The 24,933-nt window shown below is 47.4% G+C and overlaps 1 protein-coding gene across 2 annotated transcripts in view; it reads left to right on the forward strand.

Moving 5' to 3' along the window:
* Positions 1 to 23,750, forward strand: part of GFRA4 (GDNF family receptor alpha 4) — a gene marked incomplete at both ends in the record, with an annotated part of 68,798 nt that extends 45,048 nt beyond the window's left edge. The window contains 7 exons of one of the 2 annotated variants that reach the window (XM_084263924.1): positions 9,945 to 10,232; positions 12,894 to 12,974; positions 16,325 to 16,670; positions 20,072 to 20,181; positions 21,110 to 21,244; positions 21,368 to 21,525; positions 23,604 to 23,750. In XM_084263924.1, coding sequence (XP_084120050.1) covers positions 9,945 to 10,232; positions 12,894 to 12,974; positions 16,325 to 16,670; positions 20,072 to 20,181; positions 21,110 to 21,244; positions 21,368 to 21,525; positions 23,604 to 23,750 — 1,265 coding nt within the window. The remainder of the gene's footprint in view (positions 1 to 9,944; positions 10,233 to 12,893; positions 12,975 to 16,324; positions 16,671 to 20,071; positions 20,182 to 21,109; positions 21,245 to 21,367; positions 21,526 to 23,603) is intronic. The other variant, XM_084263925.1, reaches the window with a different exon arrangement.
* Positions 23,751 to 24,933: the final 1,183 nt, after the last annotated feature.

Raw genomic sequence — 24,933 nt, forward strand, 5'->3', positions numbered from 1 at the left:
CAAATCCCAGCTTTCTGTAATTGATAGTATAGCATAACAGATGCAAAAATTAGTAGAGCCAAAAGTACCACAGCCCTGAGGTATTCCCATAGAAACTGTGAGATTCTGAAAAAAGGCATTGCAGTGGTCACAACTGGACACATAAGTGAAGAAAATGGGTAAATGAATGTGCATGAAGTGTGTCAGTAACTTCTACCTTAGAGAGGGAAAACGATGACGGTGGGTGAGGCAAGGCAGACCTGTTGGATTATCCAGGGTGCTCTGAGACTGCACTGTCAGAGACTCTTTTATTAAGGTATCTTGTAGGATACAGTAAACCTTTATTTGGCAGATACGAGCTTCCAGAAATAGTCATGTTTTACAACAGTCTTTACTTAGTTGACAGGACTTTGCAAGATTTTGAAGAGCTGGTGAATGCCAGAATTCTTCAGTCAAACAATTTGAAGCAGAAGGGAGGTAAGGGGGAAAAATGCATATATATAAATTTATATGTGTGTATAAAACTATTATGGGCTCTAAAAAGATCTGTATCTCACTCTGCTGGATTTAAGATGACTGCCTTCAAGGCACTGATCACTGCTAGCTGAAATTTTCCTCAGAAAACTGAAAATGAGATGGACTTGCTTGTCCAAATCTGGGCTGGGAAGCTGAGTTGATCTTCAGGCACAGATAGATCAATAGATGTATAAAAATGCATGTACAATATCAAATGATAGCTGAGGAGCTCAGTTATTACAGGCTCTGTGGCTGATGACCCTGAATGCTGTTTTAGTGGCAGCTGAGCATAAGCTGCAATGTGAGGACCCCTGTTTGCAAAAGGGGGATATGTAAAGGGCTTATACTGAGGTTAATCTAGGAAACAGAGACTAGGAGAACATGTTAACAGCATGTTCTCCAATCTCCTACTGAAATACAGGCATGTGGAACTTTTTTTTTTTTAAAAAAAAAGTATAAATCTTGCTACAGATCTGGGCTATTGAGGAACCCCAAACACCACAGTACTAAGTGCTTTGGGGATCTCACAGCTCAGTGAATGTAGTTGAGGGGTATACACCATCACAGCTCTGCCTTGAGAAGAGTAATGTGGCCATTAGAAGCACCAGGGAAATGCTTGTACTAATAGTTGGAGCACATTGCACTTTCTTTCCTCTAAAGACTAGAAAATCAGTCCCATTGGCAGTTATTGATGATGAACTTGAGCATGTAATCCAAGTAGGGGAGACTGTTGTAAATGTTTAGCATGTTGCTGATATCATAAATAGTGCTTTGATTAAACCATTCGCTAGTTCTCCCATTTTCCCCATATACAGAACTCCATTTGACTTTGCATGTCTCTACATAGGATTGTGCCACACCTGCATCTCATTCCTTACCTGGACTTATATCTGGGACAGGGGCTTTTAATGTCCTTTCTTTGTGTCAAACCTAACTGATGACCAAGGTCACTGGTTTCTTGATGGCAGCACAAAGATATTAATCTGCACTGCAATTGCAATTGGTTACCCAGAGAGGTGGTAGATTCCTACCCTTGGAAACATTCACGGTCAGGTTGGACAGGGCTCTGACCAATCTGATCTAGTTGAAAGTGTCCCTGCTCACTGCTTTGGACTAGATGACCTTTAAAGGTCCATTCCAACCCAACCCATTCTGTGATTCTGTGATTTAATGATTTTTTGTGTGTGTGTCTCCTGCATCCCATCTTAAATTACCCCTTTTTCCCACAATTCAGGGTGGCAGCATGATGAAAAATATCCCCCCAGTTCCAGTGGGAGTTGGGATTTCTGTCTTTGGGGCTCATCAGGACTGTTGCTTTCCCATTGCAGTGGAGAGCTCTGATGGTCACATCCTCTTCCCAAGGACATCAAAGAGGAAGAGAAAATGTCACAGTGCTGGACAGGGCAAATGGAAGTCACCTCTGCGTGGAGCATTACTGATGATTGCTATCCTTTTTAGATCGCTCACAGTTCATCTGAATGCAGCACCAATTGATGTGATAATGACTCCTCTTTCAATGGCAGCTTTCATTTGAAGTATTTTGATATGCCAGTAAGAGTTGCATTAAAATGCCAGCAATAAATACACATTCAAAGCAATACACTTAGTGCCTCGGCTGTAAAGTCCATATATGCTCTCATCAGCTGTGTTTTTGACTGAGTAAATGCTAGGCATGAACAATACTCACTGCATTTTCCACAACCCTCCCTTCACACACACACTCACACATGCACATGCACGCACACGTCCTCTCCTCCTTGCTTTCTGGAGAGATTAGACTGAGGGTTCTCCAAGAGATGCTGGCAACCTGTATGCTTCCCATTTTGCAGCCATGGCCAGTTATGCTGCATCCCCATGCCACATCTCTTCAGGAAAGTGCAAAATGGATTCCTCTCTTATGGATAGGATGCCCACAATGTCTTCCTGGCATCACCCTAATAGGAAGAGTAATGATCATTCTGAATATCAAGAATCCTCAGTATTCTTACTGAGTCACCTTCCTTGGGACACTCTATGAAGGTCAAATACTAGACCTGAAGTCCCAGAAAGTCAGGCCATTAAAGCTCTTCCTCACCACCACCTTTTGGGTGAATGGGGATATGTCTGAGCCCTGTCCAGCACATAGGAGATCTCTGGATGAGGAACATGAGGGGTCAGAAAAAGGGACAGAAGACAAGCTGGTATGATCAAGCAAGCTCACCCAGAGTTAGACCTAAAAAGGAGCAGTCCTGGCTCTAAACTTGCTTTGCTGTGCCTCAGAAGATAATCCTTATATCTCTACCACATGGCCAGGACATTCTAAAGTCAAACTTAGGTGGAACTTGTGGTCTTATGTGTATCTCCTTTATGTACTTAGAGATCTCTGGTCATTGAGACCTCACAGTCTTTTATACAGCTGTCCTTACAGCTTCCTGATAGATGTGCTTTTAATTTCATAGGTAAGAAGGTGATATTCAGAGACCCTCAGTTATCCTACAGGACCAGATGCACCCATGTTAAGATCCTAGTGATCACAAACCCTACTAACCACTGTCTTTTGGTGGTGGTATAACTGGTTAGCTTCGGGATGAGAGAAGCATCTCTCTCACACCAGAATTTAGGGACCAAAGCCCCTGGTCTCTTGGGATATATCAATGTCGTTGTGTCCCCAGATTGTGTCAGGCAATGAACGTGACATGGATCATGTTGCATGATATGGATTTCACTGCACACTTCTCAGAACAGCGTGTACCCAGTTTGAGGCTTCATGGATGCTCAAAATGTTTTAAGCTTTCTTTCTGGTCAGATGGATGAATCTTATTCAGAGTAGATACACAACTGTTTGCAACCGGGTCATGCACTGAGCATGATGGTCTGATTTGCATCTTCCTTTCAGAAGAATATTGTTCATAGCTGATTCGGTGGTTAGCCTGGCTGACTCAGTCCAGCAGGATAGGGCATTCCAGAGGCATCTTTTGAACACAAGGGCTGAAGTCTTGTCAAAAAGGATGTGTTATTGTAAGAGGGTAAAGATATCTAGGGAAACTTCACCCCAAGTTACCATGAGAGTTTTCATAAAGAATTATTTTCTCCTTAAGGGTAATGGAGGCATGATGTAAATTCCCCAGATCTCAGACACCCAGAGGGCTCTGGATTTTCTTCCAACTTGAAAGTTTGCAGACACAAACCAACAACCAATGCCAGCCAGGCCCTAGTCATTGACTCAGTGGCGGACAAATAAATCGCTTCATCTTTTCAGGCTTCATCAAAGTCAGAGTGACACTTGCCTCCTTGGCAAATGGCTAAGAGAGGTACAGATGAGAAAGGCTGTCAAAGACAAATTGGGGATTATTGAGTTCGTCTCAGCAGATATCTAAAACCCGACTCACCGAGACCTCTTTGGCTTTCATTTAACACTTGTGGTCATCACATTTCACCCCCACTTTGCAGTGTAAGTCCCCACAGGGCAGACAATAGCTCACTAAAAATGTCTGCACACCTTCAGACTTGCACAGATCCATCATCCCAAAGGATAGGTGAGGTGACTTGCTTAATAAACTTCCCGTTACAGCATGTGGGTCTTGACCAACAGGAAAACTCATGTTTTCAGCCTTCTCTGGAGGTATCTAGGTGTCACACCTTACTTTATGTTAATCAGGAAGAGAAGTCTGAGGAATGTGTTTTATTCTGGTTTTGTTTCAATGCAAGAAGTAAATTATCTACTACATGGATCAGCTACTAGATAAGAAGGAAACAGTCAATGGGATTGTATTTATTTGTATTTCCCCAGTGACTGTAAAGTCCTGCTTGAAGGCATGGAGAAAATACAGACAAAAGATTACTTGCAACCTGAATGTGAGGGCAGAGAGGTCAGAGATGCAGGTGTAAAGAGTCAGGCAGCGCATTTTTAATGCCTGCTTGAGACATGCAGCATGTTCTTGGCCTGACTTTCCAGTGTTGCTTTGACACCCACAGACTTTACATTCCTGAAGTGTTCTCTGCAAATTCCACCACTTCAGTGCTGACTGGGAAGAATCACAAGCGAAAGAAGATCAGTTTGCACCGTGGGATTTCATTATGTGTGTGTTATGTTTGTAAAAGCATCTAAATTCAGGGAGGAATGATACCAGTGAATGGTGCCATCCTCCTCGCACGGGCTGCTCTAATGTAATCCAGCAGCACAGTGAGCCAGCCCTCAAAGTGTTCGTGGCATTGGAGCATGGAGTATGTGCTCAAGCTCAGGGCAAGACAGACAGAAGGGAAGGTAACTTTCCCTTGCCTGGAGAGGAGCATCCCAAAGGGTACTGCTGGCTACTACAAAATCCAGGTGGCAGCTATGAGTTCTGGACAAGGCGTATGGGTTCTCCTGGGAGGGCAGTTCTTAGGCAGGATTGGGAGAAAGACCATTGGTATGGCAGAAGTGTTTACTGGAGTAGCTCTTTTGCACTTTCTATCCTTTTGCCCAGATCATGCATGGTTCTTACCCACTGACATGTGCCCATGTCCATACATGCTACTGCAATGCGCTGAATTCCCAGCGTAGGATTGCCATCCTTGCATGCCTCAAGGACTCGTGTGCCTCAACCCCATTACAAATGGGACCCCTGTAGCAGGGGACACCTGTGAGACACAACTTCTTACACTCCTGGGGGAAAAAAATGAATCTAAGGTATGCAGGTGGAGGCATCCAGAGTATGAACTTGGAGGAAAGGCAGCCCAATGCACACTCTGCAGCTATTACAACAGTAAATGGGAAATGTATTTTGAGCTGTAATCACGGGCTCATTCCTTAGGTGATCCTGAGCACTTCCTTGTCTGTAAAATGATGACATAAAAAACCCCATAGTCTAAACAAAGTTTATAAGTGACCACCTCCATTAAACACCCCTGGCCCCATTCACGCATCACTATTGGTTTATGAAGATTTGGGAAACACTAGGAATGTTTCTTCCAGACTCTCTTTCCCATCATTTTTCACTCCAAGGCAACATATTTCTGACAGCTCTGGGTAAGCTGAAAGTTTCAGTCTCCCAATAGAAAGCACCACTATTTTTCTGCAGATTTAATTTGATCCAATGCATTAGGATTGCCCAGTGATAGCCATTTCTCCCAGTTGAACACAGAAGGATGGTTTGGTGCCCACCTCAGGTTTAGATGCTGGTTTTGCAGGTGCCAGTCACATTAGCACAGGATGCAAGTACTCTTTTCAGTGTCCTCTCCCAGCCATTTACATGGTCTGTGTGCTGACTGAGAGACTGACTCTGGCATGAAGAGACCCATCCACCTTTGCAACCAAAACAAGTTTTGTAGAGAGGCAGCCTTTTACACACCATGCCCTGTTGTGTGAGACGTGCCTGGTCAGCAGAAGATCTCTGAAGTGGAGTGGGGACATGAAGGGGCAGAGCAGAAGGATGTCACTGCATGGGGGATGCACGAGCACAGGAGATCCAGCCTGAGCACAAGAGGCATGAGAGGCAGGAGCCTTCTGCTTGTACTCATTGTATAAGATTTGGCAGGCCTGATTTGGGAGAGTTATGTAAGAGGTGTCCAACTAGCCTAAAGGGGTAATAAACTACTTTCTTGGAGATTTTGGATAACTATTCTTCTCTTAGCAGAAAATACTGTAAAAGCAAACACCAAACACTCAGAAGACAATGGATGTTGTAGGAATAGTAACGGTGTTCACTACTCTGTAGGACTGTGCATGAATCGGGGATGTGAAAGGATTCACACCTAGCACATATGAAAACTGGAGGGATGTGGGACATATCCCAAAGCCCCAGATCAACCAGTACTGTGAGAAACAATGTGGTTCCTCCAAAAACATCTGAAGCCCAAGTGTTGGTTGGAACAGAAAGGCAGAGGGGCAGTGTCCTGTGTTGGTGCTTGTTCACCATTTTGCAACTGCCATTTGGGGTCCTCTTCACACTTCTGTACCCCAGCTGCATTTCCTTGGTGAAGGAAATGGTATCCTTGGAAGAGAGTCAGACCTCCTTGTTCAACAAAAAGCACTGTGAGATACCTGTGTAAGAGGGTCTGTTACAGCAATGGGAAGCACCAGATTTTTCTCTCACTCCTGCACTTTAGGAGTAACTTGATGTAAGTGTCACCGAGGTAAGCAAGAGCAGAAACAGATGTGGAGCGCAGCTACAAACAGGATGTGAAAATAAACTCATTACTCCATCTGCCCACCATAAACAGCGTGAAATTAGGAGCAAGTGAGGAATAAAAATCCAGACAAATGGCCTTTTAAAGAGAGCAGAGGGATCTGGAAGGTCTGCTGGTAGCAAAGCAGAAGCATGGCATCCCAAGCCCCGCACAGCCCAGCGTGTATCCTGACCCCCCTGGTCGGTCAGGGGCAGAGGTGGAGAAAAATCCCAAGGTGCTATTTCTTGAAAGAAAAAGCAGAAGGGAAGGGGCATTTTTGGGAGAGGAGACTTGATGCTGCTTTTGCCCCTGCCTCTTAGGAAGCACCATCTATTTTGGAAGTCACCGAGATTTATTTATTTATTTATTTTTATTTCCCTGAGAGGCGCTCTCTTAATGTTGCATAAAATTACTCTCTCAGGGGTAGTGTGAGGAGGGAAACGTGGTGTTATGTTGTCTCAGTTGCAAAGACACCGCTAACAATAAAAGCCCCTGAACGATTTGGTTTTTAAGTGGCCTGATTATGGAACGGGTCATTCGTGACGCTCCGCTTCAAGTTGCTTCAAGTACCTCTGCCATAAAGCCTGAGTAGGGGTGTTTTATGCTTTGGGCTTGGGCTGTAAATATTCACCCCTGGCCTTTGTTCTATGAAGCAAGCCTCAGCTTGAGGATATATTTACTTAAAATTTTGCAGGAAAATTTCTCCAATGGTCAATCTGTTTGATTTATTTAAAGTGGGATCCCAAAGTGTTTTACAGCTTTTACAGGCTGGCTGTGTTTATAACTGTCCTGGGGAGTATCTTCTGCAATTCATGTAGCGGAGAGGGGGAAGGAGGGTCATAATTTCTGCTTTAACCTACTTTTCTAGCAGCTGACATGACACTGACAAAGTCATCTCTTCCAGTATAAAACCTGCCTTGCTTTATCCTTGTCCAGAGGAGATCCTTTGGAGAAAGCCCGGGCAAAATAAGTCAAGAGCTTTTTTCTTTTTCTTTTCCCTATGGATTGTGCTCAGATATGTGCATGGGAAATTCAGAGGTGTCTGAAAGCAGAGGTTATGAGCAGCTCCAGCTCATTTTATAGATCTCAGTGAAATTGCAGACCAAATGATATTTCAAGGAAACTGGTTCCTTGTGTTCGGAGTTCATCAAGATATGACAGCCCAAGGCAGAGTTTCCTACATGTTGGAAATAATTTCTCTCTCCCCATTTGGCAGATCCAAACAAGCCTTGAGTGCTAAATAAACCAGGTCTATGAATAAATCAGGGGTAGAAGAACTCAAATTTGAGGTGTTGTGAGATTTGAGATAACTGAAGGCTTGATGGTGGCCATGAGGCACTTTGAAATAGTCTGGAGTTTGATGAAAGGTTTTGCATTTGAGATGCCATTGGGATATTTCAGAAGAAAACCTCCTGGTGGGTTCACCCAAAGTTTGTAATAAACATAATTGAAATATCTGAACTCCAGCTGCTACCTTCTACTCAAAGCAAGAGCAACAGAACCAGCTCCTCCTGGCACACACCCTGCGACTGCTGGGGAAGAGAAATGGGTATACTGGGCTCAAGTCATGAACTGGGAGGGCAGGAGAGCCAGGTGCAGAAATTCAGGGCAGAAGAGGTAGCAGGCAGAAGGAGGAAAAGGCACTTTATAGAGAAATGAAGAGAGTCTTGGAGGGAGCCCTCTCATGCAGCCCTCAGAGATAGAAATCAGGGCTCCACATTTTTTCCAGGAAAGGGGGTTTTCTAATATTGTCTAAGTTCAGTCTCAGCAGGAACAGACCTTGGAGGGTCTCAGAAATCAGAAGGTGCCCCCACCTCCTCTACCCTGCGAAGGGTAAAGTTGCCTTTATCCTTCTGGTTCCTATCTAAAGCAAAGACAATTTATTTTAGAGACAAGGAGTTCCTTTGGGATGTATTTGAGAAGTCCTCCTTCAAGGTCATGACAGCAGTTGGTTTTTATAGTACACCAGGATCCAAAACTGCACTATAGGCATGGGGATTGATTCTCACTTCTTGCAAACCAGGTTTCCCTCTTCATCGCTCCCCCCAGCCATGGTGCAGTCATGCCTGACCTATGTCAACATGCTCCTGAGCATCACACCAACTGGGAGGAGTGTGATTCTCCTTTTCCTGACCCCCTTCCCATCTTCTCTTCATCACCTGGGCCTCACCATTCCCTTCTGAGCACCCTGCCATTGCCAGGGTGCAGTGATGCAGCTGTGACCCTTGGAGTGACCACATCCCTGGAGTCAGTCTGGATGTGGCCAGCCTGCTTTAGTGAGGAAGAGCATTTAATAGCATTGAACTTGTCTGCTCCAGGCCATGAGCCACAGTACCACTGAGCCCTGATGGACTAATTTATTGGCATACACATAGCAATAATGTCTTCCTCCCATGCTTTTGTCTATCCTCTCAGCATGGAGAACAGAGCACTTTGTAATTTTAAAAGTAACTATGAGGAGAATTTACAGAAGCTTGAAGAAAGCCAAGGCAAAATGGTGGGAGTCCTGGGAGGCTGGTGACAGTGAACAAGGGCCAACTCCTGGGACACATGTGGGCTGACTCCCTGTCAAAACACCCCACACAGAGCCATTCATAGCTTCAGGGAGGTGTAGGCAGAGATAAATCATGTGCAAAGAGGAGAGGCTGGGGTCTCCGTAACATGATGCTGCTGTTAACTTTGGAGGGAAGAAATGAGAGAGCTGGGGGAGCAAAGGGTTTGGAAAGGTTCTTGTGCTCCAAACAAGAAAGAGAAAGCACCAGAAATGGATTGCATTTCTGCAGTATTTAATCCTGCTTCCAGGCTGACCCTGTCCAGGATCACTCACTCAAATCAGGAAGGACCTGGTCTCCAGGAAAGAGGTGGCCTCTCCTTCTGGCTCCTCAGCTGGGCGCCACATGCATCTCACTGCTGCTGGTGACCCAGCAATATGGGAGAGATGGTTGGGTTGTGGTGCTGAATCTCAGGTTGTGTCTTGTCTCCTTAGTGTCCCTCCAGCCTCTTTTCACCCACCCCTGTTCCTCTGTGATGCAGGTGAGCAGCGCTGCAGCACACTCAAGCAGCCAGAGCTCTTTATCATGTGTGCAGTCCATGAGTCGTAGTGGCAAGCTTGGGCATTTAAAACCTCCTCAGCAGGTCAGCTGGAGGGTTTAAATGCCAACTTAAAAGTTACAGAAGCAGGGCCATTGCTTGTAGAGTGGATGGTGATCAGAGGGATTGTGATCATGGACATTGTGGCTTGGTCCTGCTCATGGAAGACACGATTCGGTTCCCACCTGGGACTGCTCCACCACCTTCACACCATTTCTTTGGTTGTCTTGCAGAAGGTATGGCAGAAGCTGTCAGCTCGAGCAGGGACTGCCTTCAAGCAGGAGAGTCCTGTACCAACGACCCCATCTGCAGCGCCAAATTCAGGACCCTCCGGCAATGCATCGCCGGCAATGGAGCCAACAAGCTGGGCCCCGATGCCAAGAACCAGTGCCGGAGCACGGTGACAGCCTTGCTGTCCAGCCAGCTGTATGGCTGCAAGTGCAAGCGAGGCATGAAGAAGGAGAAGCACTGCTTGAGCGTCTACTGGAGCATCCACCACACGCTGATGGAAGGTCAGTTGGGCAGGGTACTCATTTCTAATGATCTTCCTAAAAAAGAATTATTGCTAGGGCTTTCTGCAGGTCTCCCCAGCACTGCAGTGGCTTCAGAAATGATCACTCCTGTAGTATTTTGTTCCCTCTCAAGCCCCACGGTAATGGCATATAGGGGAAAGCAATCCTGAAAGCCTGAGACACCTTCTCCCTTGTTTTTTAACCTGGCCTCTTATTTTTATGACATTTCCAGTATACCTTGAGACCTTTGTCTGGGGGAAATGCATGGTACATTTTCCATCAGAGTATGCCAGCCAAGATTTTACAGAAACTCTATACAAAGCATGGGCATTGAGAAAAAAACCCAGCATCAACCTGAAAATAAAAATCACTCTCTTGGAGGTTCAAATGCACCAGTGTCTTTGGGTTAGTGAAGATTTGGGGCTGGTGACATCAAGTTAGAATTTAAAGTGTTCCCAGAGCCAGTATTTAGTAAGTTTGGATTTTGACGTTTTTTAAGAGTCATCATAAAAGTGCACCTTGGTGGCCATAACTCTTCCTTGTCAGGCTGGTGAGTATTTTATGCACCATGAAAATTAAAATGGGGAATAAAACAGAACCTTCCAGCCATGGGCTGTGAAATAGATTAATAAAACACTGCTGGCTGAAAGCTGAAAGGAAAGGTGCAGGGGTGATAGCACAGGCCAAAAGGCCAAGCAAAACAGAGAGGATAGAGGCTATAATGCATGGGCTTACCAGAAAGGGAACTGTTTGATCATGTTCCTGGAAAGCTTTTGGGGGCCACAACTTGCAGGACGCAGAGGGTGATACAAACTGGCTGGGGAAGTAAGAGATTTCAGCACCCTCCAGGATTCAGGCTTTTCTGTAATGAATTGCTAGGCAAACTTGGTGCATTGCAGTGAAGCCTGGGGAAGAGGTGCCAATCCAGCCTCTCTGTCCCTCATAACAGGTTGAGTTGCAGCCCCTTCCCTGCTGATCTTCATGTCCCAAAGCTTTGGACACAGTCTGCCTGCGATGTGGCTGTGCAGGGCAAGGGCTGTCAGGAGCACTCCCAGCTCTGGGACTGTTGCTAAAAGAGCAGAGGACGATGGTGGGAAGTGCTGGGTGTAGGCAAGGGCCAGGTGTGGGTCTCTGCAGGCAAAGTAGACAATGGGTGCTGGATGGACAGGCTGGATGGGCTTCCTGCCCAGCAGTTTGGGACCTCCCTCTCAGGGAGGACTATGAGAGGGCTGTTGTCGGAGTCTGCCAAGGCTCTGCCCTACTTCTCCTCTGCTGCCCTGCCCCGAGACCCAGGTTTTTCAAGCACTGAGTTCATTTGCAATGCAGATTCACACTCCCAACCCTTTGATTTCTTTGCCTTAATTTCCCCAGGGAAATATATCTCATAACAGTCACGTGCTTCAGAGTCCTTACACGTGTTTAATTGACTGAGAAAGGAAGCCAAGGAAGCCAATCCACATGCTCCATGCAGGGCTTTGTCTCTCAGTCATACATACCCAGGAGGCTGTAAAAAGCTTCCTAGAAGCCCTCTTATAAAATCAATTGTGGAAGTGTGTGCTCAGGGAATTTACAAAGCATACTATTTACTCAGCTTCTCTTGAGTGCCCGTGGTTAGCCGCCTTCCCATTTGGAGACACAATAACATGATGACAACCCGATAACAATTCTCTGATAAGGTGCTATATCACCAGGACATAAAGCTGCTACGCTGAACATACAAATGGGCCCTTCTCTAGTCAGTAACGATGCAAGATATTTCAATGAAGGTGTAAAGCTGCCTTGTAATGCACCTGTGGTAATTGCAGAGGGTTCTGTACCCTGGGAGCCATTTCTTCCTGACCGCAGTTGGTGATCAGCACATGCCCAGAGCATGAGGTTTGATAGTCCTTTTATCCCAGTCAGTACTTCTGCTGTCCATATACATCTAAATGTCTACTTAAAAAAAAATGATGCTGTTTGCTTCAATAATATTCTGTGGCATCCGTCAGCATGACGGGGCATTACAGACCATTGAGCGGGTGAAAGGGAAGCACTGATTGAATAAAAGTAGCTTCTCAGCAACTTGAAAATGAAGAAGGGAAGTTTCTGCAGGAGCTGTGGGTCATTAGCTCTTTGCCAAGTAAGAAAAGGGCTGTTGGCAAGGAGAAGTGGAGATGTGTTGATCAGCATCAAGCCGCATGTGTTACCGCACACACAGCCCTGTGCACATCCCTGGCCGTGCCCTAGAAACAGGTGAGGACCATTGACGTGGGGAGGGACCATTGACCCAGCAAGAATGGTGATGGAAACCCCTTGTATGTAGGGAGAGGGTGGTTTGAACTTTGCTCACGAACAAGAGCCTGTGCTACAGTCTGATGGCCTCAGTGGCAATCCCTATAAAGGGGCCTAAGACTTGAGCTGTAGAGGGTCACAACTCAACAGTTCCCTGCGATTCTGTCCCACTACAAAACTGCAATATCTTTTTAGAAACTACATCCTATTCCACTCTCTTAGGTATGGCCATAATTCAGTTCCTATGACTCCAAGGATCCATTTACTTACAGCCTTTGGAGCACACATCCCCTTAGACTCACCAAGCAATTTTGCGCTGTATCTGTCAAACTTCTTATGTCTTGGACATCCCTCAGAAACCTCAGCTGCCTTCTCAGTAACTTCTCTTTTCCATCCCAGGCATGAATGTGCTGGAGAGTTCCCCCTATGAGCCGTTCATCAGAGGCTTTGATTATGTCCGGCTGGCATCCATCACCGCAGGTAGGTGGGTGGGAAGACATTCTTACACTGCCTCCTCAAACAGGGGGGAACTGCCTGTGGGATCAAGTGGTATGGATGAAGGAGTCCTTTGTGGTCTCTTGTGGTGTCTTCACAGAGCATTGTTGAGGTCTTGCAATCATTTTACCGAGGAGATGCTTATGATTCCTCTGCTAAATTGCTGGTAGAAGAATATGTCCTAGGAGGAAGTGTTTGTGGTTTTCATTCATTGGCTTTTTCATGTGAAAAACTGTGAAGGGTTGAGACTGAGAGACATGGTAGGAAGGTCTCTTCCAATGAGCCATCACAGGTGCACTGATTCTCCACAGCACGTGGATGACCAGTGTGATGCAGACATCCTGCTGAGCGGGAGCTGCTTGGGTATCATTAGGTATGAGAATGGACTTCCACATCAGTCACAGGGCCAAACTCTGCAGGCACAAAGGTCAGTAACCCAACCTACTTTTTGACCCCAGCCACAGTCTTTAACCCCATGCCCTGAGGACAACCTCAGGACTCAGACCCGTGTTCTGCTCTGCATCATGTAATCCAGTTAATAACGTGAGCAGAGCTGCCCAACACCTTTTAACCCCCCTGAGGGCATGACCCCCAGCTCAGTAGTTAAAAGGTCAGCACGGTAGCTATTAAGTCATCCATCACCAACATCACAGCTGCCACCACAAACAGTGTTCAGCTCTGCTTATGCACCACAGCAACAGGGAGGCTTTACCAACAGTGAATTTTGTTACCAAACAACCCATCTGGGAGCAGGTAATGTACTCCTTGCATGTCTCTAGCAGATGTACCAAATTCCTGTTGCAGCTCTTCCCAAACCTGTACCTGACTCTGGGGTGGCATCCACAGCTGGAGTTCACTCCAGCCAGTAAGGAGCAGTATGTCCCTGCAGCCGATGAATGTCTGCAATCCCCAAGATAGTGAGGCACTTGTTAGGTGCAAATGGCCAGGAGCAAATTAACCCATCAGCCGTTGATGATCTGAGCAGCGAGGGAAAGGGCGGGATGCTCCCTGACCTCACATCTTCTTATTGACTCGACCGATTCGAGCATGGAAAGTGAAGTGTGCACAAAGCTGTTTGCTGGGTCATGGCCTTCTTTGCTAGAGCTTTTCCTCTTTCACTGGAAGTCCTACAGGGCTCTTCAGAGCACAGCGAAACCCAGGGATGGGGATTTTTATGCATGGTTAACACATTGTGATATTTTTAAAGCAGGTTGAAACTGGTTGGGCAGCACAGTAAAAGGCCCAGAGCACCAGATGTGTTCCAGAGGGCTCAGCAAGCATCTAGGGACATGGTCCTTCTTGGTTGAAAACTTTTTTTCCCTGGTTATACTCATTAACACCTTCTATAAAACATCTTACAACCTGCTGCCCCGTACTTGTCCAGTGCCCAGGATTATATGGTCAGGATTGCCAAAGAACTCTCTTTCCAAAGACAAACAATTCCCAGTAACTTGTTGAAACATAAGATGTCCCCATGACCTTATACCAAATCAGAACAACAGACATTTTAAACCTAATTTTTCATAAAGAATATATGGCCACTATTAAAAATGTAATAATGGAATGATAGCCCCCCCACTCTAATTGTAATGGTGATTTCAAAAAGCACATCCTCCATTGTTGTGTGGGAAGAGGAGAAAAACTAGCCTGTTCCCTGTGATTCATTAACTGGATGGATAATGAAACCCTTCCAAGTAACTTGTTTCCAACAAGTTTGATGACAGGTCCCCAGCATAAACTGGTGCTGTAACAACATTAATCTCTGGGCATCTTTAAAGGGAAATACCTACGTGATAGGAATACACTGAGCATCAGTTTCCCCCATCATAAAATAACTGCAAAGCTTGGAATTTGATTTCCAGTGTTCCAGAAGCAGTGGGGACAATGGGAAGGGAAAAGGAGAATCTGATAATGCCCGGAAATGGAGAATCTGGTAACACCAGTGAAAATGAAGGAGGGTGGCCAGTTTTGAAGTGCTGAGAGGCTGTCAGTGTTTTAACACTTGTCAGCACTGACTAGCTGGTTTTAACTCCTGGACAAAGATAGGGCTTGACTCTGCATTGGAAATTTATCATTCTGGGAATTTTTCCTCTGTGAAAAATCCTCCTCTGCTGGAGAGAAAGTCCTTCTACTGAGCTTCAGGTCACGGGCTTTATTCAGAGAGGTGAAAAACGGCTTCAGATTCATTTTCCTTCTCACGCTTGGAGGCCCCTCATCTTGTCTCTCTGATCAGACAGGGGCTAATGTCCCAACTGACTCCTACCAGGGACTCTGTAGCTTTTCTGCCCCTCTACAAAAAGAGCCCCAACCACCTTTGAAGGCACCCTAAAACCCAATGTTATACAAGTACCTTTCATTCTTACCTCTTCCCCTGTTTGCAGAGGAGGTTGTTGGTGTACAAACTCATTAGACCCCTATTTGCCTATCAAAGATGGTGTGTTACTCACTTGTCACCACAGCTTTTGCTTTATTGCCCTGAGTGTTCTACCTTCCCTGCATCCCCACAGCACACCCGTACACTCCCACCCACACTGCTGATCCTGGACTTCTGTTCCCCTCTTATTTAAGAGGGTGGAAGTGCAGAGTGCTTTCACTGAAGCCAGAGAAGGGGTGACCTTGCAAAGGGTGTAAAGAGAGACCCACGTGCACTCACATACAGGCAGCATCAAGGTCCCAGGACATCAAGCTAGATTGTAGGTCTGTTCCCCATCCTATAAAAGCAGTGTCATTGTTTAGAAGATGGGCATAATGGGCAGGACTGGCAGTTCTCACTTAGTTGAGCAGGTCCTTGGGTGAATGTAGTAGTTGCTGCCAAAGCCTGACTTGACCCTCTGGAGATCTGAGGAAACTCATTGCACAAGGTAAAGAATATGGGGTGCAAGGATTACTGCAGATCACACATGTATCAGAAGAACTGACATGGCCTTTTTGAAAAAGGAGGTTCATTAGAAAAGATCCCATCACACTGGTGGAGCCAGCTGTGGCCATATGTCAATGCACTTTCTAAGGACTTCTGTCTTCCCAGGCCTCAAGTTGGTTATTCGTCTTGGTAAAGCTCTGTAAGATACTAAGGGTAGAGCAAAGCTTTGTGTTGTAAATGGTAGGAGCTTGGTGGAGCAGGCTCTGGGCTGTGTGGCTCTCAGGCTCTTTGTTGTATGGCCATAGCACCTCTTGGGAAAGGCAAAGGGGGATTTAGCCCTGGACTTCACCCAGGCCACTGCTTTCCTAGAGGGGGTGGTGGCCTCACAGAGATGGCCATGGATGGGAGCAGGAGGTGGTGCTGCTACTGGGGAGGTCAGCACAAAACCCCATCACCATCTCCCACCACCTCGCAGGGTCTGAGAATGAGGTAACCCAGGTGAACCGGTGCCTGGACGCTGCCAAGGCCTGCAATGTGGATGAGATGTGCCAGCGGCTGCGGACAGAGTACGTCTCCTTCTGCATCCGCCGCCTGGCCCGGGCTGACACCTGCAACCGCTCCAAGTGCCACAAGGCCCTGCGCAAGTTCTTCGACCGCGTGCCGCCCGAGTACACCCACGAGCTGCTCTTCTGCCCCTGTGAAGACACGGCCTGCGCGGAACGCCGGCGGCAGACCATCGTTCCTGCCTGCTCCTACGAGTCCAAGGAGAAGCCCAACTGCCTGGCACCTCTCGATTCCTGCCGGGAGAACTACGTCTGCAGGTAATGTTCCCCACGTAGGAATGGCTGACATGGAGAGAGGAGAAGAGGAGGCTGAGGGGAGACCTTCTCACCACCTACAGCTACCTGAAGGGAGGGTGTAGAGAGGTGGGCGATGGTCTCTTCAGCCAGGGGACAGGAGATGGGACAAGGGGAAATGGCAAGAAGCTGGGCCAGGGCAGGGGCAGATTAGATATTAGAGACAAATCTTTTACTGAAAGAGTTGTCAGGGCCTGGAACAGGCTTCCCAGGGAGGGGCTGAGTCACCTTCCCTGGATGTGTTTAAAAAAGGGTAGATGAGGTACTTAGGGATATGGTTTAGCTTAGGATGGGAATGGTTGGACTCGATGATCTTCAAAGGTCTTTTCCAACCTTGTGATTCTGTGATTCTGTGCGAGCTGTCCCCTGGGGTTCATCCATGGGTGGCAGCCTGGTGACATGAGCCAATGCACTCACAGGAAGGATCCCGTCTGGAGGCACCCATCCCACCAGAACCCACCAACACAGGCCATTGCCTGAGTGGCTCCTTCCCACCACCCATGTCCTTGTCTCATACTCAACACAGAAGGTGTTAACAGACAGCACATCTGAGGAATTTCTGCTGGAGCTTTTGTAGACCTTTTTTTGGGTTTTTTTTAGCTTCAGTCCTAAAGGAAGAGCTGCTATGGAAATAGTTCCAGTAAGCAGGGGTGTGATGTGGGGAGCTTTCAGCCACTTTCATCAATCTGTCTGCTCACTGCTTCTCTCCCTTAGTCTGAAGCATCCTACATAAGCAACCAAACTATCCCAACAGTCACAGGAGCTTGTAAATACCTTAAACCACAGCTTTATTTAATTATAAAAAGTAACCTTATATATAAAAAACACCTTCTGCTGCAAGTCTGGATGTTCTAGTGATTGCAGTAAGCGTCTCTATCCCATTTCCAACCACAGATCCACCGTGTAGTATGTAGCCAAGGTGGTGTGCTCCTCTGTTTCCATTGAAGCTCCATGCACACACACATGCACAGCCCCATCCCAATGTGCACACCCACAGGCACACCCCTGACGTGTTTTTCATTCAAATTTCACCCCTCCATTGCTCAAAAAGTCTTTGATACTCCAGAAGGTTAATCCACATAGGGCTCTCAGGACTGGAGCCCATCTGTCAGTGAGAGATGTAAGACCATAACAGCAGCCATGCTGCACCGAATGTGGGGGGTCCCAGCCCAGTGTCCTGTGCTCAGCGGTGGCCATGAGCAGACTCCTAGAGAAGAGCACAAGAGCAAGTGTAGGACATATCTCCCAGTATTTTCCTAGTCTCTAATTACTGTGGGCTTTGGGACTTCCTGAGCTGAACTTCCAGCAGCCAGCCCCTACCAGCCTGTCATCTTTAAATTGTGATTAAAAAATGATGACTTTTCACAAAGGGAGGTGAGAGCATCAGCATCCTCTGGGAAGGACGGACTGGTACTAACACCCTCACCCCTCTGCACCCCAGAAACATGGATGAAGGAGAACAACTGAGCTATACACCTGAAGCTGACCCTGAAAGATGCAAAGCCCCTGAGTCATGCCAGCTCTTGCTTAGATTCCCTCCAGCCACCCAGGAAATCCAAAAAGGATGGGTACTGCCCTCTCCCTTACAAGACAAGTGGGCCCAGTGGGGAAGAAGAGGTTCAAAAGGGAGAGTTTTTCTTCCCAGGAGGCTGGAAACTGTTTCCTGCAAGCAGCTCAACTGTTAATTATCTGTCTCCTTAGCCTCTGAGTAGATAACATAAAACAACCTCTAGAGACATGGGAGGAGCAAGGGGTTAACGTGTGACCTGGTCAAAGCTAGCACTGCAGAAACCACACAGAAAGCCAGGAATTTTAGGTAAATAGAATAAAATACTCCAGGGCTAACCCTACCTTCACTGCTCGGTCTCCCTATAGCTTCTTCACAGCTGTAACCCCTTGAATTTCACAGCTTGGAGGGGTGAGGTCTACTAACAGGAATAATATAAACCTGCAAAGAGTATCTCCCTTCCCTAAATAATGCAGCAAAAATTTGGGAAAGAAGAGTTTGCCTGGCTGAGGCACAGGAGAAAGAGGTTGGTATGGGACAAACATAGGAACAAAGAAGAGATAAAAGGGGAAGCTGGGAAGGGGAGACAAGTGAGCAGGAAAGCACAAGTTGGAGTACTGACACTGACCAGGAAAAACAGCAAAATGCCTGGAAAAGAGAGGTTGTCTGGGAGGAGTAACATGCTCAGTTCTCCTGAGATTGCCCAGGCAGAGAAAACATTTGAGGTATCCAATTCACAGGTCAGACACTGTGAGTTGTCATCTAAAGGGTCCTGGTGTTCAAGTTTCAGCAGTGCTACTGCTTGCTTGAGTTTCCTAAACAGCAGAAATACCATGTGAGATGCCTCCTTACCCGGCCACTGAACGCCTGCTTAGATGGATCTGAACCTCCAGTAGGTCCTATGTCCCACTTGAAGGCCCCACGTGGATGTCTAGATATCCTACAATGTCCAAACACCAGTAGATGCCTATGTATCACCCTAAATCTCTAAAGATTTAGGTGGCAGATACCTGGTTGTCAGTATGGTTTACAGAATTCATGCAACCAGACTAGCAGGGGAGCTGCATACAAAGAGCACCAACTTCCTTGAGTGGTCCATACAGTCCCAACAAACCCAGTTAGTGACTCAAAGCTGCTTTGTGCTAAGAGGTTTGGTGCTTTGACCTAGACAATGTGAAAACTGAGGCATTGGGGTCCGTGGTCAGAGCTGTGTATCATACACCTCTTGCTCCACAGGCTCCAGAGAGTCCAACCTTCTTGAGAGAATGGATGCCTGCAGCAGAGGATGTGGCAGTAGCCCTGGTGATGAGCAGAGCGTTTCATATCTGAGCCTTTGGGTATTTCCCTTAATCTGAAGATGACCTTGGCTACATTCAGAGCATCATCTTTGTAGAGAGAGAAACTGGACCAGAGTGATTCTCTCTTTCAGCAAATTGGTCCCAAAATGAAGGCCTCTAGTGGAAGGTATATTACCCAAGAGTCACATAATGGCGATAGGGAGCGAATTCCCCCACTGTCTGCCACAGCTCCTTGTTTGAAAACCAGCTTCACACACCAGAAAACAAACATTTCTCCCCAGAATGGACCTTTCTTGCAGTCCCAGAGGAAGCCTGTAAAATGTTACCCACAGCATCTATCCATGTCTCAGAGGGACAAAACCCACTTCTGGGTTTGTTTGGGGCAGGGGGGGTGAGAGTATAAAATGATATTCATTCAAACTGGTTTAGCCACACTTACACCAGCAAAGGATTTAGCAAATATGCCCCTTCCATAAACACCACCAGTGTGCTATTATGTCCCTTTTTTTGCCCCAAATATCTGTGCTGATAGGTCCCATTATGTGCTCTCACTCTGACAGGTCACGCTATGCAGAGTTCCAGTTCAATTGCCAGCCGTCCCTGCATGCTGCGAGCGGCTGCCGGAGGGACAGCTATGCTGCCTGTCTGCTGGCCTATACTGGGATCATAGGTAAGGGGCTGCATCCTCCTGCTGCTCTCTCTCCCACTCCCTGGGTGGGAAACATCTCCTCTTACTCTGGCAAGCTAAAGGCTCTGAGGACGGTAAGGTGGAGACCTGAGATGGGATTCTCGGGGAGATGCTTGGCTTCGGGCAGAGAGAAGGCCAGTAGGCCTTGAGAAGGCCAGTAGGCCTTGAGCAAGGTTTGACTTTAAGATGGCTGCAGTGGAGGGAGCAAAATGTGCCTTGTGGGCTGCTGCAAGAACCCAGCTTCTCTCTCAGGTGGAAATAGATGGGTCATCCCAGGGTGTCTGCTCAGTCAGGGGTTCCCTGATGTCATCACCAATGATGCCACTGGAAATCACCATCCACTGCCATCCTGCTGACTTCAGAGGGTGTCATGTTGGGTTTTTACATGCTGCAGAGACCCAGCAGGCAGCTGTGAGCACAAGCACAGTCAGACTCCAAGGGGAAGTGCCAGTGGCTGTTGGACTTGTCCGTCCTGACAGGTTGAGAGGGATTGACAGCTTTTTGGGTCAAGATTTCATTTTGGTTTCATCCTTCATTTGTTGCCTCTGAGCATTATGGAGATTTAGCTGTATTTTTCAATGACAGTGTGGAAATGTTACCCACATTCCCATACAGGTTTTGAATGCTGTTAGGTGACCTGAGCTCCCAGAAGCTGCTCACTCCTTGGACTTAGAGCATGTTTTAGTTGACTGAGGTGGTGCTGTGAACAAAAGGGTTGTAGCTGCCCCTCTTCTCCTCCTTGGGAGCAAAACAGACCTGTGACAGTAGAACCTGTAGGGTTTTCTTATGCTGCCATCGTGGTGGGGCTCAGCTGAGGCTGTAAGCAGAGCAATCCAAGAGAGCAGCAAGGAAGGAATTTATTGTCCCTTCTTGAAATACCTGGCAAACATTTCTCCATCCTTCCTGGCAGGCAGCCCCATCACACCCAACTACATCGACAACTCCACTTCCAGCATAGCTCCCTGGTGCACGTGCAATGCCAGCGGCAACCGGCAGGAAGAGTGTGAGAGCTTCCTGCACCTTTTCACTGACAACATCTGTCTCCGTGAGTATCACCCAGCACCTGGGCTGCTCTGGCAGTCAAGGAAGCCTGGAGAAGGCATGTGTGTGCTTTCCCTCGGAAGCACGGACCTGACAACCCTTTTCTCCACCTCTTTCTCACACAAAGAAAATGCCATTTTGGCCTTTGGCAATGGGACCTACCTGAATGCAGCTGTGGCCCCATCTATCCCCCCTACCACACAGATGTACAAGCAGGAGCAAAATGCCAACAGAGCCGTGGCGACCCTCAGAGAGAACATCTTCGAGCACCTCCAGCCCACCAAGGTAGGAGAGAGTTACCCTGGCTCTAAATGATGCTTGGCCATGTCTATACCTCCTCCATGCCCTCCATCCCTCCTCACCTCAGCTCCCTCTTCCATCTGTGTAATTTCTTCTATGTGCAGAACCTCCCCTCCACCTCCTGGAGTCCCTGATTCACCCTCTTCTTCATGCCCTGACATATTCTTTCCCAACATCAAGGACAGGGCTACCTGACTCTATCTTCCTGCCTGTTTTTCACCATCTCCTTTCTTTCAAGTGTGCTATAGAGAGAGATGGGATTCTTTTTCAGAAGTGCTGGGTAACATCCGTTGGTTTTTCAGGAGTGTAGAAGGAGCCAGGACCACTAGTTTGGCTCCTCACCCTCCTGCAGGGCAGCTTCATGGCTTCAGACAAGCATTTCAGCTGCCTGGGACACAGGTTCCTCCCTGGTTAGGTGAGGGTCCTGGAGGCCATAACATAGAGGTTTAACTAAGGTCTGCTAAGCCTTGAAATATTTTATCTGAAAGGTTCTAGTCATGTTAGTATCAAAGTAATATTCAATTTAGATTATTTTAAAATAATCTAAATTAAGATTAATTTACTGGTGATGGGAGTAGTAGACATTAAATATTTTATTTTTAAATAAAAAGAAATGACCTTGATTTGCCACCCACCACAGTAATTTTCACATTGAATTATTTTACTGTTGAATAATTAACAGTGACCCTGATTTGCTGAATGCTCAGGTAAGAGAAGCTGTCAGTTAACTAGGCTCTAAGGACCCAGCATCAACTTTGTGCTGGGCTAGCTGAAGCTTTCAGAGACCTTCCACACATGGGTTGTTTATTTTTTTTTAGGCTCTTCTTTGTTTCTTTTGCCAGGAAAACACCTGACCCTCCTCCTTGCATTCTGTTTTCACAGAGAAGCAGGCTGGGAGGTGCAGAAATGTGCCCCTAGCTTCCCTCCTGGCTTTTCAGGGCTTTGGTGGCCATGCATAACACAGGCATGCTTTCATCAGGCCATAAACTTTGTATTTGGGGGATTTGCTTTTAGAAAAACCCTCAGACTTTAATGTAACCCAAGTAGTGTCATAAGGTCCAGATCTTGCACTGAGAAGAGCTGGAGAAGCTGTGAACATCCCTCATCACTGACAGCCCAGATCAGGTGGCCAGCAAGTGGGAAGTTGGAGAAAGAAACTGTAGTGAGGGATCATCCTATCACATCTCCAACCTCCACGTGACAGCAGCACATCCCTCTGCTGAGGGATGAGTGCTACTGGCACATGGTCCCTGCTGACACTGCAGGAGAGAACAGGGAATTGGATCTTGACTTTGGACTCATCTCTGAACACTGACCTTACCCATGTTTAGTGAGGTTGATGCCCCTGGACTTGAGAGGGAAAGCCACAGAGGACTGACCAGTCCATCTTCTTCTCATCTTCATCCTAGCACAGAGCCTTGGCTCTAAATTGTCTCAGTTATCAACTAATGCAAATGCAAGTCTCTAGTGATGTGATTTTTCAGTCACAGGTGTCAGCACACTGTAAAAGGAGAAGGGTGCTGTGTGTCTGTGGGGTGTAGGTACCCAGGGTGGGAGTCAGTCACGTCAACACATGCAGAGTATTTTGGAGTAACTCACCTGGCTCCTAGCTGCTGTTTGGTGAAACATCTGCCAGCCCCATCGAGACGTCTTCAATAGCCAGGGACCATCTCCACTGGGTGAGGCCACTGGATCAAGCCACTGGCCAGCAGTGGCTCTGTGGGCTGCATGGATCTCCTCTGACTGGCACTCACTCCATCCAGGCACTCACCTCACACAATGACACCTCCAACCCATGTCCAAACCTGTGGGCTGCATGGCCAGTGCTGTGCCCATGAGGTGACCCTGCTGTATGCAACAGCACTACCACCACCTTCACCATCACCTCCAACAGAGCTGAGCTGACATACAGGCTGCAGCTGGGGTGTGGGGACTGGCCCTGGTTCCCTCTGCACATGAACACACAGAGGAAGGCTTCACAGCCCCCAAGCCCTAACTTCTCAGAGGGCCCAAGGTGGGGATAACCACACCACTCACCCTGTGCTGCCTCTTTCCTCTTGCAGGTGGCTGGAGAGGAGAGGCTCCTGCGGGGCTCCACTCGTCTGTCATCAGGGACCTCCAGCCCAGCAGCTCCCTCCCGCTGGGCAGCCTCTCCACTGCAGATGTGGCTTCTCCAGGCTCTTGCTGTGCTGAGCCTCTCCGTGATGTGAAGCTGGAAGGGCAGATGCCAGGCAGAGACTCTCTTTGTGTTGGTTTCTTTACAAAAACAACCAGACCAGTAACTTTTTTCGGGGAGATGGGGGGCGGGGGGAGGAGGGAGGGGATGGGAAGGACCGGTGAGCACGTGGGCATCCCTTCCTCCTCCTCATCCATCTGCCAATTTATTTGATTTTATACAATCAGCTTTGTCAACAAGCACTTCATTCTTGATCCTGGCCACCTTTCCACCCTACAGCTTGGTTGTTGTCTCTCCAGCTCTCTGCTGAGAGGGTCAGAGACATGGACATTTCCTTTGGAAAAGGTGAAGGAGAGAGTCATGCCAAGAAATGAGAGCTGCAGAGGAAATGCTTTTGCCTGCCCCATCCAAGAGGGGAAAGACTTTTGATGTGTGAGCTCTCAGGAAGTTTCCTGAAGCCCTGGATCACGTTGTGGGGGCTCTTGACAGGACATGTCAAATGATGCAGAGTTCAGACTGTATCCAGGGTTGCTCAGGACACAAAGAACAGCCCACCTGGTTCAGACTGAAGAAACCACGGCACCGATGAGAAGGTGGTTGGTTTTGTTCACCAGAGAGGATCCTGAAGCACCTTTGGGGTGGACCAAGTAACCACACTACGAACTGGCTTGCAGGAATTATCCACCCACTTGAAACTGAGGCCAGCATGCAACCAGTGTGCATCTCCAAGCTGTCACCTACCCCTTGGGCCCTCTCTTGTAGAGAAACGTGTGTCATGTATTGGTGGTGGTCAGGAAGAAACACATGTGTTGTGTTTTGTTTACAGGTGGCTTTCTCTGTGTCCAAACCCTATAATCTCTATTCACTGGTCCTGTAAAGTGTTTGGGGTGGGTATCCTTTTGTCACACCCAGAAACCAGAGGCCAATGTTGTCCCACTCCAAGCTAACCTTTTTCCACGTGGGAGGAATGTGTGAGCCCATGGGCAGGACAGCCCAATGCAGCCCATTCCCATGTGCTACCTGTATATCCACACGTCTCACAGAGAGGGTTGTCAGTCAGGGGGGGTTTATTAGTTAGGCAAAGATAGAAAAGGTTTGCTAGATACCATCCTGGGAACAGAAATATCCAGCCAATTTTTGGGAAGACCAAACCATGTATCACGTCATGGGGTGTGGATTGCTAAGGTCCAGCTCCTTGAAGGGCTGGTGGAGGCTTT

The sequence above is a fragment of the Gallinula chloropus genome (genome assembly GCF_964237585.1).
Source record: "Gallinula chloropus genome assembly, chromosome: 4".
In the NCBI taxonomy this organism is placed as follows: domain Eukaryota; kingdom Metazoa; phylum Chordata; class Aves; order Gruiformes; family Rallidae; genus Gallinula; species Gallinula chloropus.